We start from the raw sequence: 17,777 nt of genomic DNA, 5'->3' as shown, positions 1-17,777 counted from the left end.
GGGGGGGCGCTATCGGGGCGGAGGGGGACGGGAGGGACCGGGCGGGTATCGGGGGCTGCCGGGGCGGGAGGCACCGGGCGCCGCCGCCGCTGCCGCCACATGGTCGCGCGCACTTCCCCGGTGGGGCCCGTTGGAGGCGGGAGCGGCGCCAGCGGCCAATCAGAGCGCGGGGGCGGGGATTCCGGGTAGGCCGGTAAGAAAAGCGAGCCTGGCAGCCGCGGGCGGAGCAGCCAATGGGCGTGCGTTCCTGGGGAAAAGCAGGTACCACCGCCAATAGGCGTTCGGCGAGGGGAGGTGGCCGGGAGGGGAAGAACCAATGGGCTCGCTGGCCGCTTAACGGACGGCCCGAACGGCTAATAGCGTCGCGCGCGGGCGGGGCGCGCGGGGTGGCTAGCCGGTACGGGCCGCCATTGTGGCCAGTTCGATCGGTATCGGGAGCGGAGAGCGGAGCTCAGCGAGCCCGGAGCAGGGAGCAGCCCCCCCACGGCCGGCCTCAGTCACCATCACACCGCGGGAGGCGGCGCAAACAGCCAGTCACCACCACCGTCCGCACCGAACAGCCGCCGCCATGAGCAGCGAGGCCGAGACCCAGCCGCCCGCCGCCCCCGTCCCCGCGGCGGCCCCCGCCGCCCCCGCCGACTCTAAGCCTAACGGCGGGACCGGGAACGGGGGCAGCGGCCTGGCCTCGGCGGCGCCTCCCGCCGGCGGGGACAAGAAGGTCATCGGTGAGGGAACGGGGGGGGGGTTCGGCGGCGGTTGGGAAGCCCCGGCGGCGCGATTCCCCCCCCCCTCCGCTTCCCCCCGCGCCATGGCTGAGGGGCGGCGCGAGCCCCCCCTCAGTGAGGGGCGGCGCGCGCGCGGCCGTTGGGCGCTCCCCCCCCCTCCCCTCCCTCCCGCGCGCGCCGCCGGGCCCCGCGTGTCGGCGGGTGGGGGCGGGGCGGCTCAAAATGTCCGCCACGCGGGGGCCTTTGTGTGCGCCGCCCCGCCACGTGCCGCCTGACGCCCGCGCCTCTCTCTTCTCCCCCCCCCTCCACCTCCTCTTCGCCCCCCCACGCCCCAGCAACGAAGGTTTTGGGAACAGTGAAATGGTTCAACGTGAGGAACGGTTACGGCTTCATCAACAGGTGAGGGGGCGGCGCGGAGGGGGGGGAGGTGTGGGGGGGTGTCGGGCCGCGCAGACGTTGGACCCGAGTTCAAGTGCGCTCCTGGGCTACGCGTGCTGCCCGGAGCGGGGCTGGGGGAGGGGGCGGGGGGGCGCGTCTGCCTTCGCCACCTCTGTCACCCTGCTTGGTCAGCTTGCCAAGATGCGTCCTGCCCCCGCCAGCATCTCCTGCCCCCTCGGGTTTTGTCGGGTTGGCTTTTTGCGCTTGGGGCCCGCAACAGAGGCCGTGGACCTGTTGGAGTGGGGCCAGAGGAGGCCCAGGAGATGCTGGGAGGGCTGGAGCCCCTCTGCTGCGGGGACAGGCTGAGAGAGCTGGGGGGGTTCAGCCTGGAGAAGAGAAGGCTCCGGGGAGACCTTAGAGCCCCTTCCAGTCCCTAAAAGGCGCTCCAGGAAAGCTGGGGAGGGACTCTGGAGCAGGGAGGGGAGCCATGGGACGAGGGGGAATGGTTTTGAACTGCAAGAGGGGAGATTTACATGAGATACGAGGAAGGAATTCTTTGCTGTGAGGGCGGTGAGCCCCTGGCCCAGGTTGCCCAGAGGAGCTGTGGCTGCCCCATCCCTGGAGGGCTTCAAGGCCAGGTTGGCCGGGGCTTGGAGCAACCTGGGCTGGTGGGAGGTGTCCCTGCCGGGGGCAGGGGGTGCCACTGGGTGGGCTTTAAGGTCCCTTCTAACCCAAACCATTCTATGAATTTTGGCCTTGGTCTCAGTGAATTTATTTTCATGGTGATACTAATTACATTAAGATTATTTTTTTAATGATTGTTTAGGTTTTTGGCTTTCTTTTTCCTGTTAAGGGTATAAAAGTCTGCTGTGTGTTAGCACACACAAAATATTTGTTTAAACCCCTGCATGAGGTTCAGTCATGTCAATGCAAGCAGAGATGGCTTTGAGCACTTGGTAGTTAAAAGTATGCTCTCTTGAGGAAGCCCTGAATGTACAGGGTAATGATCAAAATTCAGATTTCTTTTATATTGCAAGACTGACATGTTTAAAGGGGTCTCAAGAAAAAAGTGCCTAGAAGATTCTTTTTATGACTAATCGATTTTAAAGAAAAATTCGAACACTTAAGAGTTGTGTAAATACTTAAAATAGGCATATCAGGGACGTTATCTGGTAGTGGAGGAGTCCTGGAATTGCTCGGCAAACCAGTTCTGGAAAAATGGTTCATCAGTTCGGGGGGGTCTCCCCGTGGGTTATTTTGCAGAGACCATATTCCAAAGAATTGTTCCCCTTAAACACCGTGTACCTCAAACCCACAGTTCCAGAATTTGACAGAAGACTTGGGAACTCTTCTTCAGGGAAGCAAGCCTAGATAGTGATGCTTTTATTGGGTCTTTTATTTAGGTTTGTTTTAAATATTGCATTTTTTTTAAACTGTCTGTTACCTTATGACCCAGTTGTTATTGTCTGCCAAGCTCCTTAATTGGTTTTGTGCCTGCGACTGTAAAAACTTGACTCTGAGTCTGCCCAGTTTGCATTCTTCATGTAGGTTTTAATGTGAAATGTCGTATAGTTGTCAGTGCTGTAAGCTTTAGCGTCTTTGGCTTTTGTAAACGCGTATAAACTCATAGGCCACAAACGCTACCTCTAGGGAAGGCTTTTTTCCTGTTTCCCTCAGTAGTGGAAATGCTCAGTGATGTGAGTCAAGCAAGGAAGCAACAGCAGCTAGTTAAGACATCCGAATGGCTTCCCCAGTCATTAATTTGGCAGCTGTTTAATCCCTGAGGTTGCCATTTTTAATGAGAAACCCAGCGTGATCTCGTGTTATCAAGAGATTAGAGCCGCAGCCTGAGAACGGGACTGGAGGACATTTCCTCAACTCTGGAATCTATCTGGCTTGTTGCAAGGGGAACTTTGCGGGAGCTGCTGCCCTTGCTTGTCTTTGCTTCAGCCACGTCTGCTTGCAGCTAAAATTAGCTTTGGAACTAAAATGTAGCTTTGATGTAGGTGCATGTTAACTTCAGGTATTCCGTGTGTTCTTTTAATGTTAAAAGTGCATTTCTGTTTTGAAATACTAGTTTGAATTCTGAGGATCTGTCAATTTCTCACAGTTGTCAAAATAGTAAATGAATGTGCAGGCCACTGACTTGGTCCTTTTACCATAATTGGAGCTGCACATCAATATCTGGCTTTGTGTTTAGTGCTCCGCCAGATTTAACAGTGGCTTTTTCTTAATCTGCATGCTTGTCTGATGCCTTTTTTTATTTTAGGTGTTGAGGGGAGAATCATCTGGTGCAAAAATAAGCTAAGGGGCTTGTTAGGCCTTCAGAATGGGGGTTTCTCTTGTACCATTTCAAGTGTTCTTTGAGAAAGTGACGGCTATGACTATTACACCATCCAAGTGGCAGTGCGCTCGCTGGAAAACACCATCAGGAATCACAGGGCAGGCACTGGGCTTCAAAATTGATCAGCAGATTTTTTTTAACTAACCATGTATACACCTTGAACTGTATCTGCGTAACTGAGCCGTTCCTTGATCTAAAACTCCAAAGTCCTCTTAAGTGGAAGTTGCATTTTCAAAAGGACTTTAAAAACAAGCATCCTGGTATGGTTGTCCAAAATCAGACTTGGGCAGGAGCAATGCACTTGGCAGAGCACAGATGATGAGCACTTCCTACCACCATTTTTCAGTTGAGAGTGAAGGAATGTGATACGTGTTTTTTATTTTTTTTTTTTTTTTTTAACTGAAAACCTGTTACTGGGCTCTCCTGAAGGTTTTCAGCTTTTGGAGCATCAGGTAAGAGATCTTGCATTGCGAAGATGAAAGTATTTAGGCTCAGGCTTTGCAAGGGCTTCTGGATGCTGCATCCTGGGGCCTTGGAGATAAGCTGCCTCACGGTGATGAGACTGGCTCTGCTTTGTTGCCTTTTGACTACCTTTTTCCAGTAACCTTTGAGGCTTGTAGGCATCAATTCCATGAGGGAACAAGGTGACTTATTTTTACTGGTGCTGACAAAATAGCCATAGCTTGGATTGAGTTTTTGAAAAAGTCTTAATTGTCATCCTCCTGTTTTAAAGGCAGTGGTGGGGAACACCTGGCTTTATCTTAAAAAAAAATAAAAAAACCCAACAAATTCTGGATTCTGTCTACTGTAGCTGTAAGCTCTCCAATTTTGAGCGCATTTTAACACAAGATTGCTTTACAATGTCTTTAACCAGTCATTCTAGGAAATAAAAGCTGCTTTGCTATTGATTCAAACCGTTCCACAGACTAATGAAACTAATACCGCAGCGAGGTTCAGTTGGTACGATGCGAGCTTGAATGTATGGCTGTAAGTTTGTTATGAGTGGTGGAAGTGGTATGGAGAGTGCTCAAACCAGCGCGGAACCTGTTTCGGCTGTGCCTCTTAATTGCAGAACAGAAACTTTTCTGGCTCGGTACCACGTTGTGGTTGTCCAGCCTCAGTGTGATAACTGGAAACTGTAGCATGGTCACGCTGAAGGATGCTTTTGGCTCCTTGTTGGTACAGACCTGAGTTGTTCTCTGTTTCTTGTGAGGAGAGAAACCCCAGCTCTTCCCTCTCTGTGCTCACAAATTCAGCTTGACTAACCATACTGCCTTCAGTAGACAGCTAGTGTTGTTACTCCTTAAGTGAAGGAAACATCGAGGCTGAGAGGATGTGTAACTCTGGAGAGATCTCGCAAGGCCTGAGTGGTGATATCATCACTTCAAGGATTGCGATAGCTGATCTCCCGCACAGAGCACTGCCAGAAATGATGGACTGGTCACTATCAGGTGTTTTTTCTGCTTCGATCATCTCCCTTGGTGGGATGTGAAGGATAGAGGGGAGAGCAGGAGGGAGGAAGAAGGCTTTCACATGTGACTTACTGGGCTCTGAACCTTGCATGGGCCACCTGATAGCCTCTTCACAGCAAGCAGGAAGCTAGTAGGGGACTAGTTGAGAGCAGGTTGAGGAGCAAGGCTGATGCTGGAAGCTAGTTAGTTGTCTTGACAGTTCCCTGTTTTGTACCCACCCCAGGCAACTGAATTTGTAAACTGGGCTAATTTAGTGTGTGTTTCATACATGAATTTCCATTTCCTGTTGTCTTGCAGGAATGACACCAAGGAAGATGTGTTTGTCCATCAGGTAAGACTTCCTTGAAACTGGAACAGGCTACCTCTGAAACTTGCTATGCGTGACCTATGTAAGTAAGGTAGAAGCTGTGAAAGAGCCTCACATTTTCCAAGAACTGTTACTTGAACACAAACAACTGTTTCTTGCTACTGGATTGCAGGTAGAGCCTGCTTGTAGCTGGGGGCTTTGCGTATCCCCATCTATCCGTTGTGAGGACATGAGATACGTGGGGTTGAGCATGCTGGTGTATGCTGTACAGTGGTGAAAATTGCGCTGTCTGCAAGTACACTCCGTTGACTTGGGGATAACTGTTTGAAGCCCAGTTGAGTTGCCTTGTGGATTCATATAGTCGTTAGTGAGCATATGGAAATAGGGTTAAATGAAAACCTTGCAGCAGGGAGAGAAATTAATTGGGCTGTAATAGGGGTGAAATGCCAGTGAAGAATTTCTTTCTAGGCAAAACTTTTGTAGTATTTATTGCTCCAGGCTTTCAATGAAAACCTGAAAACGTTTTAATAGGTACTTTTTCAATTAAACAGAGATGGTGCACTTAAATATAATTTGTGGGGAGCATGTAAACCTCTGGAAACTAGACCAGAGTGAGACTGCACACCACATCTGTGCCTTATTTCGTGGAGCAGGTTGGCCTTAACTTAGTCCTTCGTGTCTGACTCGTGACTCTCTGTGATCAGCTCTCTGGTTTTTTACCCTGTCTGTCATAGGATCTCTTGTTGTGAAGCAGCCCCCAGAGAGTTCGTAGTGGAGCATGGTTTACTTCTGACATTTAGGAGTCCATGGATTGTTCTTTTGTTTTGAGTTGGGGATATACTGCTGAAGTTGTAAACAAAGGGAGGAAAAAGTAACCCCTGGAAAGAGTTTTGACTTAAGTTTGATTTGCTAGCTTTCAGCTTCTTGCGTGAGCTATGTCTGAATTGCCTGCTATTAAAATGTAGAGGCATTTATTTATACAAGTTACTCTGTAATGGGCAGTGGAGAAAGGCCAAGTGACTCCACTGTGTTTCGGTGTACCAAGACAGGAATATATACCCTGAAGGAAAGCTTTCCGACTTCATTACTCGGTTTGCAAGTAGGGTAACCTGTAAGTGACCTTGACTTAATGTCAGATTTCAGGACTTGTCATGTAACTACTGTCTGTGTTTCTTAAAGCACAGTTTGGCAGCGATTTGTTTTAGTGTAATAATTTTCATGATAAAACAGTTTTAGGGGTCTAATCTGAAAGAAACCATCTTCTTTTATGAGTTGTAGCTGTGTGTGCTTTTCCCCATCCCTGTTATCAAGCTTGGCTCTCATAAAGAGCTGTTAGACTCAGCTACTGTTGTAATAAGGCTTTCTGTCTTTCCCTAAAGTCACTGCTTTATAGGCTGAGGCTTGTGGGCATGTTTTTCCAAAGATTTTGTTCCATTTTGGGTGAAAAATCCAGTCAAATTTTGTTGCCGGTACTTTTTATGAATTTGTTACTCTTGCATTACTGTTCAGTTAGTGTTTGATAAGCAGAATGTGGCTGAGAACGGCGCGTATTAACTCATCTGTCAGAAATCTAATCCACTGCTGAATAGCACGGAAAATTCAGTGTTTTCTGGTAATGTCATGTAACATGCAGATACGGATAGAAAGGCTTGTCTGGTGCTGGCACCTTGGAAGGGCTACTGCTTGGTGTATAATACACAGAGTAGATTTGTGATTAATTGGTAAATGCTGTGGCTGGAGCGATGGTATCGTAAGCATCAGAGAAGGAAATCTCTTCGTTTCTGGCCATTGATGTGTTTACGTAGCTTGGGACCTGCAGGCTACTGCATGGCTGCGGTGGTGTGGGGAGTGGTAGAGGGCTGGAAATCTGTGTGTGTGATTGGAAAGGCTTATATATTGGTTTATGTGCTTCAGAGGAATGTATATAAATACTATGGGTGTGTTTAATGCTGGTTCGTTCCCTGGTTAAGTGTACTATGGCCAGTGTGTATTGGTGTGGGGGGGAGGGGGTTGTTTGTTTTCAAACTGCTTTTTCAACTAGCAGGCAGCACATTGACAGACGGTTCCAGTCAATGGTAGAGCCGTTGCACATTTTCAATAGGCCAGAAGTACAGTAATACAGGTAAATTTTATGGCTTCCTGGATTTTCAGTGTTTTAATTGCTTTTTTGGGGAGTACAAGTGTTCCTCCTAAGATATTAAATTCTCAAATTCCTTAATGTTTCTTTTTAAAAAAAAAAGTCTTTAGTAGTATGCTAAGTAGTATTCTTATGCTGTGCCTGTAAATGTAATTCTGTGATGTTGTGTTGTTAGACTGCCATAAAGAAGAATAACCCCAGGAAGTACCTCCGCAGCGTAGGAGATGGAGAGACCGTGGAGTTTGATGTGGTTGAAGGAGAAAAGGTAAACATGTCTCTCGGGTGTTAGAGTATACAGGGAAAACTTGGTCTGCAGGCTTTGGTGTGGTGCCTGTGGTTTGAGTCAATGCCTGATGACATCCAAGGCGATGAATGGGTTTTCATTGCTTTACAATGTGGATGTAAATCGTTGCTCGGTACTAAATTATATTATGTTATCACTGATTTGATGTTGATTGTTTACCTAACGCTATCCCCACTCTTTAGGGTGCGGAGGCAGCTAATGTTACAGGTCCTGGTGGCGTTCCAGTGCAAGGCAGTAAATACGCAGCAGACCGTAACCATTACAGACGATATCCACGTCGTAGGGGTCCTCCACGCAACTACCAGCAAAACTACCAGAATAGTGAGAGTGGGGAAAAGAACGAAGGAGCAGAGAACATCCCAGAAGGTCAAGCCCAGCAACGCCGTCCCTATCGCAGGCGGCGGTACCCACCTTACTATATGCGTAGGCCCTACGGGCGTCGACCACAATATTCCAACCCTCCCGTGCAGGGAGAGATAGTGGAGGTAACGTTTGCTTAAAGCGTGATGGTAAACTGGCTTGATTGCTTTGGAGCAGGGTGATGGGGTGCAGCTTTTTTCCGCTTTTTGTAGATATCTAAGGTGTTTTTGGTAAGGTTTGGCAGTAAGGTGCAATATTGGAGACAGTGTTGATAAGCTGAAGGTCTTCCATTACAGCTTTTAAAAAACAAAGTGTGTTTGGATTTGTGTTAAGTTCCTATATGATTAACTGGTAGAAGCACAAATTCTAATAGCACGTATTCTTGTGCCCCAGGAGCGCTGCCCACCTTGTTGTACGCCTCGGACTTAACCTGACAGCTCTCGTTCAGCCGTCTTCCTCGTGGCGTGACGAGTTGGGCGTTAATAAGCTTTTTCATGTGGCTAAGGTGGTTTGTTGCCTAATGTCTTGCAGGGTGCTGACAGCCAGGGTGCAGGAGATCAAGGCAGACCAGTCAGGCAGAACATGTATCGAGGTTATAGACCACGATTTCGCAGGTATGCTGCAGATCAACTTGGTTTTTTTAACGTTGCCTTTTAGCAACAGAGACAGAACATGGCGATGGTCAGATGCTGCATTGTTAAAGCCTAGCTTGACTTTCAGGGGTCCTCCTCGTCAAAGACAGCCTAGAGAGGATGGGAACGAAGAAGATAAAGAGAACCAAGGGGATGAGACCCAAGGTCAGCAGCCACCTCAACGTCGGTACCGTCGTAACTTCAACTACCGACGCAGACGCCCAGAGAACCCTAAACCACAAGATGGCAAAGAGACGAAGACAGCCGAACCACCAGCTGAGAACACGTCCGCTCCCGAGGCCGAGCAGGGCGGGGCTGAGTAAATACCGGCTTACCATCTCTACCATCATCCGGGTGCGTGTCCGGGGGGTGCTCGGGGATATGATTTGATGACTGGCTTTTATTTTCTTTTGATGCTTTCCTTTAATTTCTGCCTTAAAAGGTTTTTGGACCATTCTTGCTCATGCGTGTTGTAACCAAACAGGCCGCACTTGTGAGCGTGGTCGCTAATGTCTGCAGAACCCAACTGTGAGGCTTCGCTGTGCAAGTGCTGATTAATTGGGAGGGCTCAGTGACGGGGCCTTAATTTTCATTGATGGAGTCAGGGTCTGGAATGCTGTAACTCTTAATCTTGGCTGTGCCCAGTAGCCCAGGCTTACGGCATCTTTGTCCACCCAGAAATCGTTCCAGCGGTGCTGCTATAGTGACTTGAAAGTAGCTGGAAGAAAGCGGTACTGGGACTTACTCAGTGCTGTGAGTGACTGAGCTTTTGTCGCTTGGTCCTGAAGGGACATTAAGACCTCTGGGCATCAATTTCTAGAAAGCTGGTGCAGAATATGCAGAAGAATCTTGGTAGCAGCTTTTTATCTAAACAAAGCGCTGTAAAAGCTGGTAGAGACGGTCCTTTTCATGGAGCACCCAGGGTGCCTGTGGCTGAAGGCGCAGGTGGGGCTCGCTGCTGGGCAGGGTTGTGGAAGGGTCGGTGTTAAAGTGTTGTTTTTGTTGCAGGGTACAACTGGCTGGGATTTGGCACTGTCTCCTGATGGGCAGTTTTGCTAATTTGGGAATATTTTCACTGCTAGGACTCATACTACTTGTTCTGCTTTTTTTTGGCACCTTCCCTCTCTGTTCTTCCTCTCTCCTTCTCTGTATTTCCCCCCTCACCAGCGTTCGTATCCCATTCCTATTGTGTCTCACTCATCGCTCCTTGCCTGGAGGACAGGCAAACGGAAAGACTCTCAGGCTCTGGCGGGAGCGATGGGGAACGGTCAGAGGAATGGGCTGAACAGGGAATGCAGGAGCTGGGCATGGAGAGTCGCTCGCTGTGGGCAGCAGCCGCAGACCTCATCCGGCTGTGAGAGCTCAGGGACTCGTTCCCTGAGGGTTGGGACACTGCTGGATTTGTCGTGCGGGTGAATTACTTAAATCTCTTCATGCCTTGCTGCAGTGCCGTCTGCGCGCTTGGTGCAAACCTTTGTTTTATCCTGGTGTTCATCTTAACAGTTTACACAAGCTGGCTGAATTCTTAATATTGTGGGCTTCGGAGAAACACCAAGATGACACTTGGTTGCTTTTTCTGTCAGTCGATAGTACTGGTGAATGTAAATTGTGGTTCCTGTGGTCTGGGCAGTGGCTTACTGAAGCCACGCTGCTCTGTCAGGCACAGGTAGAGATCTGCTCTACAGCCACCTCCTGAAGATCTCGAGTTGTCCTCATGCCTTCCAGGGCTCAGCTCGGGGTTTGCCCGCTGCGTTTTGCGGAGCCCGACCTGGCAGCTCTGCCGGGGGCCTGGCACAAAACGGAGGCCAGCGTGGGGAGAGGCGTAGATGGGGTTCCTTTGGGTTTAAATTCCTCTTTCTGGAGCACTTTGCGTTCGTATTGTCTGGAAGATGGTGGGTTTGGTCACTGGAAGTGGGCTGATGGAAGAGCTGTAGAGGTTTTTTTCTCTGTGTGTGAACGTTACCTCAGTGAGAACTTGTGAGTTGCCGGGGTCTCGGTGGACCAAACACCCGTGTAACCCTCCAACACCTGCCTGATCATGCCTTTTTTTTTTTTTTCTCTCTTTTTCAGTTTAGTCATCAAAGAAAAGACTTAAGAAATGAAGAAGAAAAGAAAATGAAATTCCAGCAATAAGAAATGAACAAAAGAATTGGAACTGAAGACCTTAAGTGCTTGCTTTTTGCTGTTGACCAGATTACTAGAACTATCTGCATTATCTATGCAGCATGGGGTTTTTATTATTTTTACCTAAAGAAGTCTCCTTTTGGAAACGATAAACACGTTTTTTAAAAGCCTGTTTTTTCTCAATATACCTTTAAAGGTTTTTAAATTGTTTCATATCTGGTCAAGTTGAGATTTTTAAGAACCTCATTTTTAATTTGTATGAAATATACACCTGATTTTTTCAAGTCAAACTGCAAGCATCTGTTAATAAAGGTCTTAAAGAATTACCTTGTGTGCTTGGTTGCTTTAAACCCATTTTGGGATGAAAGGGTTTGAGTTCAGTCTTCCTAAAATGTTTTTTGGAGGGGAAACGACCGGTTTATTTCTTCAGCATACAGGCTGTTGGGGTAAAATGCAAAAAAAAATGGAAGTAAAAAAGAGATTAGAAAGCGCCCGAGTCCCAGTGCAGGTTGTCGGGGCGGGGGGAGGCGGGAGGTGCTTGGTGTCAGCCTGGTGCACTCTTGACTTCTCACAGCCCAGGTGTGATGTCCGCGGCCCAGTCGCTGCTGCGTGGGAAGGGGAACTGGGGGGAAAACCAGGGAAAATGCTGGCTCCTGGCTGGGTTTTGGGATCCAGAGGCTCCAGCAGCAGCAGCAGCAGCGGCCGGGCTGGGCTGGGCTGTGACGCTCCGCTCTGCCCCTGGGGTGCCCAGGCCGCTGCTCAGGTGGTGACAGGCTGCTGCTGTCCCTGCGGTGATGGGACGCGCAGCCCGCTGTCACACCGGGGTGGGGGAGCTGCAGCGGCGAGAGCCGGGCGGGTGCTGGGGCAGCTCAGCCTCACCCAGCCCCGCAGCTCGCGGTGCCGTGCTCTAATAACACCCGTTATAAATTACCGCTAATGAGTGCGACCGCCGGGTTGTGCGGTGGCAGCTTCGGAGAGCTCTCCCTTCTCAGCACTAACGAGCTCTATGTCTGTGTCGTACGAATTCTTGCTCTCTTTAATTGTTTTCCTGCGTGCTCAAGTGCCAGCCCTTAAATGCATGGGGCTGTCGGGTTTTGCTCGCTAAATACCTTCCAACGGGATTCTGGCTGCCCCCGCTCTGGATGCGTGGGCTGCTGTCCCTCGGAGCACGGACACCCTGTGTCCGACAGCAAACGCTCAGTCCTGCCCTTCATTTCTGCCACACAGCTTTAGTGACTGGATTTCTCCTTTCTTTTTCTTTTTTTCAGGTCCCTGGGGTAAAATTAATAGCCTCTAAAACATACATTTTTTAGTAATTTAATAAATTAGTCTATGCTAATAATACCGGCGGAGCGGTGCCCGTGCTGCAGGACGCGGCAGTCGGACGGTGGTGGTTCTGCGTCGCACCCGAAGCTGCGATAAAGCCCCAGGTTTGCTGCTTTTCGCCTTTCTGCGAGATGAGAAATCGTGTCCCCGGCCTCCCTGGGGACGGGGGGCTGGGGGGGCCCCTCGCAGCCCCTCTGGGGTGGGGGTGGGGGTGCTGGCAGCCCGCCTGGGTTGCCGCAGCGCCGCTGCCCCTCTCCTCACACCGTTCACTTGCGGGGATTTGGAGCCCCGCGGCAGCATCTGCTCCGGTTGGGGGCTCGCGCCGCTGCCTGTCGGGATCGCAGAGCCCGGATCAGGGAGCTCTGCCCAACGTCCCCGTGCTGACCTTTGGGTGGGAAGCGAGGGGATAAGGACAAAACCAGCACTCAGCCTTCAGAGGGGGAGTCGGTGGCCCTTTGGGGGCCTGGTTCGTTTTTGTAACGGTTTGCAAGGGAAGGAGGATAATAATTCACTTGGAAAACAGAATCCCCTTTTCGTGTGGACTGAAAAACCCAACTTGCCCCATCCCTGGAGGGGTTCAAGGCCAGGTTGGACGGGGCTTGGAGCAACCTGGGCTGGCGGGAGGTGTCCCTGCCCAGGGCAGGGGGTGGCACTGGGTGGGCTTTAAGCTCCCCTCCAACCCAAACCATTCTGTGATTCTATGAACTTTGCAGGTGCAGCACCTCCAGTAGGCTTCAGACTGACTCACCTCCCGGTTCCTGGCGTGATAACAAGAAATGCTCCAGGCCACCAGCTTTACCCCGTTTTTTAAATGCAAACCCCGCGCTGCCACATTTCTAAGCGCAGGGCGGTTTCCAGCAGCAGGTGCCGGAGTGACCAGGGCCACCAGCCACGAGGAGTCAGTGTTGCTCCGTGCGGAAAAGGCTCTCCACTGAACTCCTCCGAAGCACCAGATGTGGAGGAGCTCCTTTCCCCACAGCGTCCCAACAGCTTCCCCAGGGGACTTGGGGGGCACCTTTTCTTAAAGCGACACTTTTCTGGGGTCTGTTTTCGTGAAAACTGACTGGAAGTGGGGGGAAAAAACACCCCTCTGTGGGTGACTTCTGCAGCACCCTGGCTTTTGCAGCAGCCACCGATGCCGCAGCTCGCGTGGACCCTGCAGTCAGAGCCGTAAAGCAATCGCAGAGACGCCCCCGGGGTAGGTGATGGTGCTTTAATTGGCGGGGGGAGAAGAGTGTCCCACGGTGGGGCCTGGTACAGGAGGTTCTTGCTGCCCGTCACACGCGGGAGTCCATGGCGTACATCTTGCTGGTGGCCGTTCGGCCCCAGGGCTGGGAAGGCCTCTGGGGTTGCCAACGGCTGCTGGTGTCTGCCAGGAAAGAGTTGGGGTGGGGTCACGGCTGGCAAATCAGGGGGCCTGGGGGGTGCCACAGCTTGGGGGGCACAGCGGGAGAAATGGACCCGGACAGCCAGCGCTGTGGGGTCGACTTCCACCTGGTGGCACCAGGCGTAAGGGCTGGAGATGATGCTGGTGAGGCATCACCTGCCCTGGTGGTGGGACTGCCAGGTTTCCACCGGCACGTCCTTGTGGCCACCGGCTCAGGCTTTGGCTGGTCGCAGTGATCCAGCACGGCCACTGCTTCGGGTAGACACCAACACACCTTCGCCAGGACCCTGAGGTCCCACAGGTGTGGATGAAGCATCTCTGCCCCCCGCCCCCTCCATGCCCTCGCAGGGGTTATGGGGTCCTCACTCAGCCCAGTCCTGCCTGGGGTGACCCCCCCTCCATGCCCTCGCGGGGCGCAGGCCAGACACCAAGGGGTTCCCTTGGTTTGGCTGGACCCTGCCAGGAGGTCCTGCACCCTCTGAGCTGCTCCTTCACCCCACGTACGTCCCTGCAGGGCAAAAAGCTACTGGAGGTGGGATGGGACAGACTGACCCGTGCAGGCGTAGAGGCAGCAGGTCAGCAGGACGGATGCCACGAGGCAGCCCATCGAGCCAGCCATCCCCAGCCAGCACGACCACCCGAAGTCGTAGTGGACTCCCAGGAATATGTTGTGCGACACCAGCATGGCCCTCTCCACGTAGACGTCCACCGCGTACCACACGGAGCCCACAAGTCCCAGGATGCCTAGGAGGAAGGGGGCTGGTTAAGAAAGAACCATACACCCCCCTGCCAAAGACCCCTCTGAGGGGGTGTCCCTAGCTCCCGGCATCCCACCCCTCTCCCCGGGGGACACGAGCTCCATCTGCCCCCGAGCTCTCCCAGACACGCACTCCCCACGCCAAGGATGACGCCAGCCCCGTAGCACATCTTCAGTTTGACACGAGGCTCTTCTTTGAGGAACTTGATGCAGTCGAGTCCAAGCAGCAACGTAGCCAAGGCCAGGCCAGCCAGGAGGTCTGCGGTGATCAGCAGGGTCCGGGTCACCACGATCTTCACTGGGCAGGGAAGGGGGGGGTGGGGCGGAAAAACGGGACACAGGAATGGTGAGAGGAACTGGTGTCACTACTCCAGATTTCTGCCTGTGTCCCTGCTGGAACCATCCAGCTCATCAGTTGGCACGTCCATAGGAGATGTCTACATTGGGACCCACCGACTCCCTGCCTGACGTGCCGTACCTCGGCAGGGTGCTCACCAGGCTCATCTGAAACCTTGCAACAGGACTGACTGGACCAGCTCAAGAACCCAAACAACTTGAGGTGCACCAACAGGGATGTGGGCACCTACTCAAGACTTTCTTGCACAGGCTTGGACAGAAGATGCTACTGTCCAGACTGTCTGGTTTTTTCCTCCAAGTTGCGTAGCTGGTGTTTTGAACGGCAAATGCCGACGTACCAGTGAGAAATAGGGGAGCTGGCAGGGTTCGCGTCACCAGCTGCGTGCACTGGGACTTCTCCCTGCAAAGCTTTTTCCCCAGAGCCGCACGACAGCCCCGCGTGGTCCACGCTGACTTCTTGTTCCCTTCCCCCCTGCCCGAATCTGTGTTGTCCCACGTCAAGTACCCCGCACAAGGGTTCTCCTGTGCAAGGCCTGATCTGCCTCTGCAGTCCCGGAGAAGTCTCCATACCACGTTATGACTATCCGTGAGCTGAGGACACAAGTCCTTGGCCGGTGGGAGATGGTCCTCACCCCTGCACGCGACACCAGTGGGGTTGCAAATCCCACCATGCGATGGGGGGGCAGGAGCTGTGCCTGGGGCTCTGTGTGCCAAAACCCCTTCCTTGCGAGGTGGCACATCTTCGTGGCCTTTCTCCTGCTTGGTGGCCCCGTGGCAGAGCTGGCTGAACCGTGGGTGGTTGCGCAGGCCGTGCTGATGCGGCAGGAGACCGAGAGCGGCCGTGGGCCTGCGTCGCTGACTGGCGAAGGTCAGCCCTTGCAAAGAGGATCATCTTCTCGAAAAGGGAAGAGGGGGAAACTCTTAGCCGTGAACTTAAAAAATGCCTCCAGGCCATGGCAGCTTACCTGGGTGGTCAGCCAAAATGGAGTCATACTGGTCACAGGTCCTGACCCCGTCCTGCATGTTGGTGACACACTCCCTCCAAAGCCCCCGGCATTTGTGACTTACCTGGAAGCAGGAGAAGCACATTCAAGCAAAAAGGACCAAAAAGCACCAAAAAGCTCCCCAGGGACATCCCGACCCAGCAAAGCAGAGCTTCAGGCTCTCACCACCACAGCGGGACACTTCCCAGTGACTCCCTACCCGTATCCTGTTCTGTCTCCTCCTTCTGCTCCAGCATTTCCTTATCTCTCTACTCTTCAGTGCTCCAACTCATGCAGAAAGCGGTGGGTTTGTACCACCATGTCCCCTTTCCGAGCTCGCGGAGACATGGTGGAACCCCACGGATGTCAGGGCACCCACCTTGCGCCCAGCTGCTAACCCTGAAGCTGGTTGCTCCGCTCACCTCCAAGCTGTCATCGGCGTTCACCATCCAGCAGTCGGTGCACGTGGCAAGGAGCAGGAAGAGGGTTGAGAGAAGAGCAAGACCGAACGCCGTCATCTGCAGGGCTGCGCTCATGGGGTCACCTGCAAGGGCACAGAGACATCCGCCACCTCTGCTCTGCCCGCGTCCCAGGTCCCTGATCCACCGAGGGCAAAGCGCCGCCTGGGCAGGGGGGGTCCTCTGGATCCCCATGAGTCATCTGGGGCCCGTCTCATGGTCCTCGGTGCTGCCAAGATGTTCTAATACCTTTAGCCAAGGTTGGGCTACCAGGTTGGCACGTGGCCATGGCCTTCAGAGATGTATTGACTTTGCAGTGGCGACATGGCTGTAGCGGGTTGCTCCCTAGATGTCCGCTCTTCCAAGTCTGAAGTCGGCAACCATCAGTACTTGCCCTTTGGGGATCAAGAGCACATGGAAACCGTTGTCAAACAACTGCTGTTGTCAAAGCCTGTGATCTGAGCATGTGTCTCCTGATAGCCCGAGGTTTTCTTGATGCCTTCATCCCCGCATCCATACGATTCCGGTGGGAAGATCACCTGCCTTTTCTTGCTTTTTTTTTCTTTTTTTTTTTTGGAAGAAAAGCAATGAAGTGTCGAAACATCCAGGCTGGAGGAGGAGCACGAGCAAGTGTCCCGTGGAGATGTCCTAATCTCAAGTGGCAAGTCCAGAGAAAGCATCTCCCATTTCGGAGGTGGATGGTGGCTGCTGGGGCTTGATGTGGGTCCCCTTGGGTGCTCCCGAGGCTTTCCGAAGGCCAGAGGGGATGGGACCGTCTGTTTTCCATCCTCGCCAGAGATGGCGGGACTTTGCAGAGAGGGGAGCTGTGCCCAAGGTGTACGGAGCAGAGAACATCGTATCTCCACAGCCTGGACACGAATCCCGCTTTGCTGTGTTTTGCAACCCAAGATGGTAAATATTTTAGTGCCTGAAGTTGCAACCGCTGCGACGGCTCTTTGGGCAGAGGGGTCCCCGTGAGTGGGTTAATTAACGAGACTGGGTGGGTTAATTATCACGGGACGACGGCTCTTCACCGCGGCAGAGTTTGTGACCTGCAGCCAGACGCTGCCCAGCCTGGCGTCCACGGGCCTCCCCGCGGGGCAGATGTGGGCGGGAGGGTCGCAGTCCCCGCGGCCGGCGCACGGCATCTCCCACCGCGTCCCGCCTGGCACGTCACTGGGAGCAGAGGTACCGCTCCCCCCACTCCCCCCGGCTCCTCCGGCAGTTCCACCAGCTGCACTCCGGGAGCGCGGGCCGTCCACGGGCAGCCTCTCAGCCCCCAGTTCACAATGCTGGGGTTTTTTTTAGTTTCCCAGGCTCCCTTCTGAGCTAAATCTCCATAACCTTAATGTTTTTCCACAAGACCCCGTCTGTTTTGGAGCCTTTGAAGAAAATCTGTTCAGCCATTTGAGTTATATGAGCAAGGAAAAACGAGGGAAGGGAAGAGGGAAGGGAAGGGAAGGGAAGGGAAGAGGGAAGGGATGGGAAGAGGGAAGGGAAGGGAAGGGAAGGGAAGGGAAGGGAAGGGAAGGGAAGAGGGAAGGGAAGGGAAGGGAAGAGGGAAGGGAGGAGGGAAGGGAAGGGAAGGGAAGGGAAGGGAAGGGAAGGGAAGGGAAGGGAAGGGAAGGGAAGGGAAGGGAAGGGAAGGGAAGGGAAAGGAAGGGAAGAGGGAAGGGATGGGAAGAGGGAAGGGAAGGGAAGGGAAGGGAAAGGAAAGGAAGGGAAG

General features: G+C 52.7%; 2 protein-coding genes across 5 annotated transcripts; one reads left to right on the top strand and one right to left on the bottom strand.

The window, feature by feature from the left end:
- Positions 1-369: 369 nt before the first annotated feature.
- Positions 370-11,109, top strand: YBX1 (Y-box binding protein 1). Of its 4 annotated transcripts, none has more exons than XM_074560649.1 (8): positions 370-725; positions 1,061-1,124; positions 5,217-5,250; positions 7,539-7,628; positions 7,850-8,152; positions 8,559-8,641; positions 8,748-9,013; positions 10,735-11,109. In XM_074560649.1, the coding sequence occupies exons 1-7, from the start codon at positions 569-571 to the stop codon at positions 8,980-8,982; spliced, it is 966 nt and encodes a 321-aa protein (XP_074416750.1). In that variant the 5' UTR covers positions 370-568; the 3' UTR covers positions 8,983-9,013; positions 10,735-11,109. The 4 variants fall into 4 exon arrangements, with proteins under 4 accessions (XP_074416750.1, XP_074416748.1, XP_074416747.1 ...); XM_074560647.1 differs by having other exon boundaries at positions 10,730-11,109; XM_074560646.1 differs by having other exon boundaries at positions 380-725; positions 8,736-9,013.
- A 2,277-nt stretch (positions 11,110-13,386) lies between these two features.
- On the bottom strand, positions 13,387-16,225 carry LOC141732153 (claudin-16-like). The gene is made up of 5 exons (XM_074560658.1): positions 16,016-16,225; positions 15,576-15,678; positions 14,387-14,551; positions 14,049-14,240; positions 13,387-13,478 (listed from the first exon to the last, which is right to left on the bottom strand). Exons 1-5 carry the CDS (start codon positions 16,127-16,129, stop codon positions 13,387-13,389), a joined length of 666 nt encoding a protein of 221 aa, XP_074416759.1. The 5' UTR covers positions 16,130-16,225.
- Positions 16,226-17,777: the final 1,552 nt, after the last annotated feature.

The sequence above is a fragment of the Larus michahellis genome, chromosome 16 (assembly GCF_964199755.1).
Source record: "Larus michahellis chromosome 16, bLarMic1.1, whole genome shotgun sequence".
In the NCBI taxonomy this organism is placed as follows: domain Eukaryota; kingdom Metazoa; phylum Chordata; class Aves; order Charadriiformes; family Laridae; genus Larus; species Larus michahellis.
Note: the sequence above shows the minus strand (reverse complement) of the source record. Positions and strands in the feature narration are given on the sequence as shown.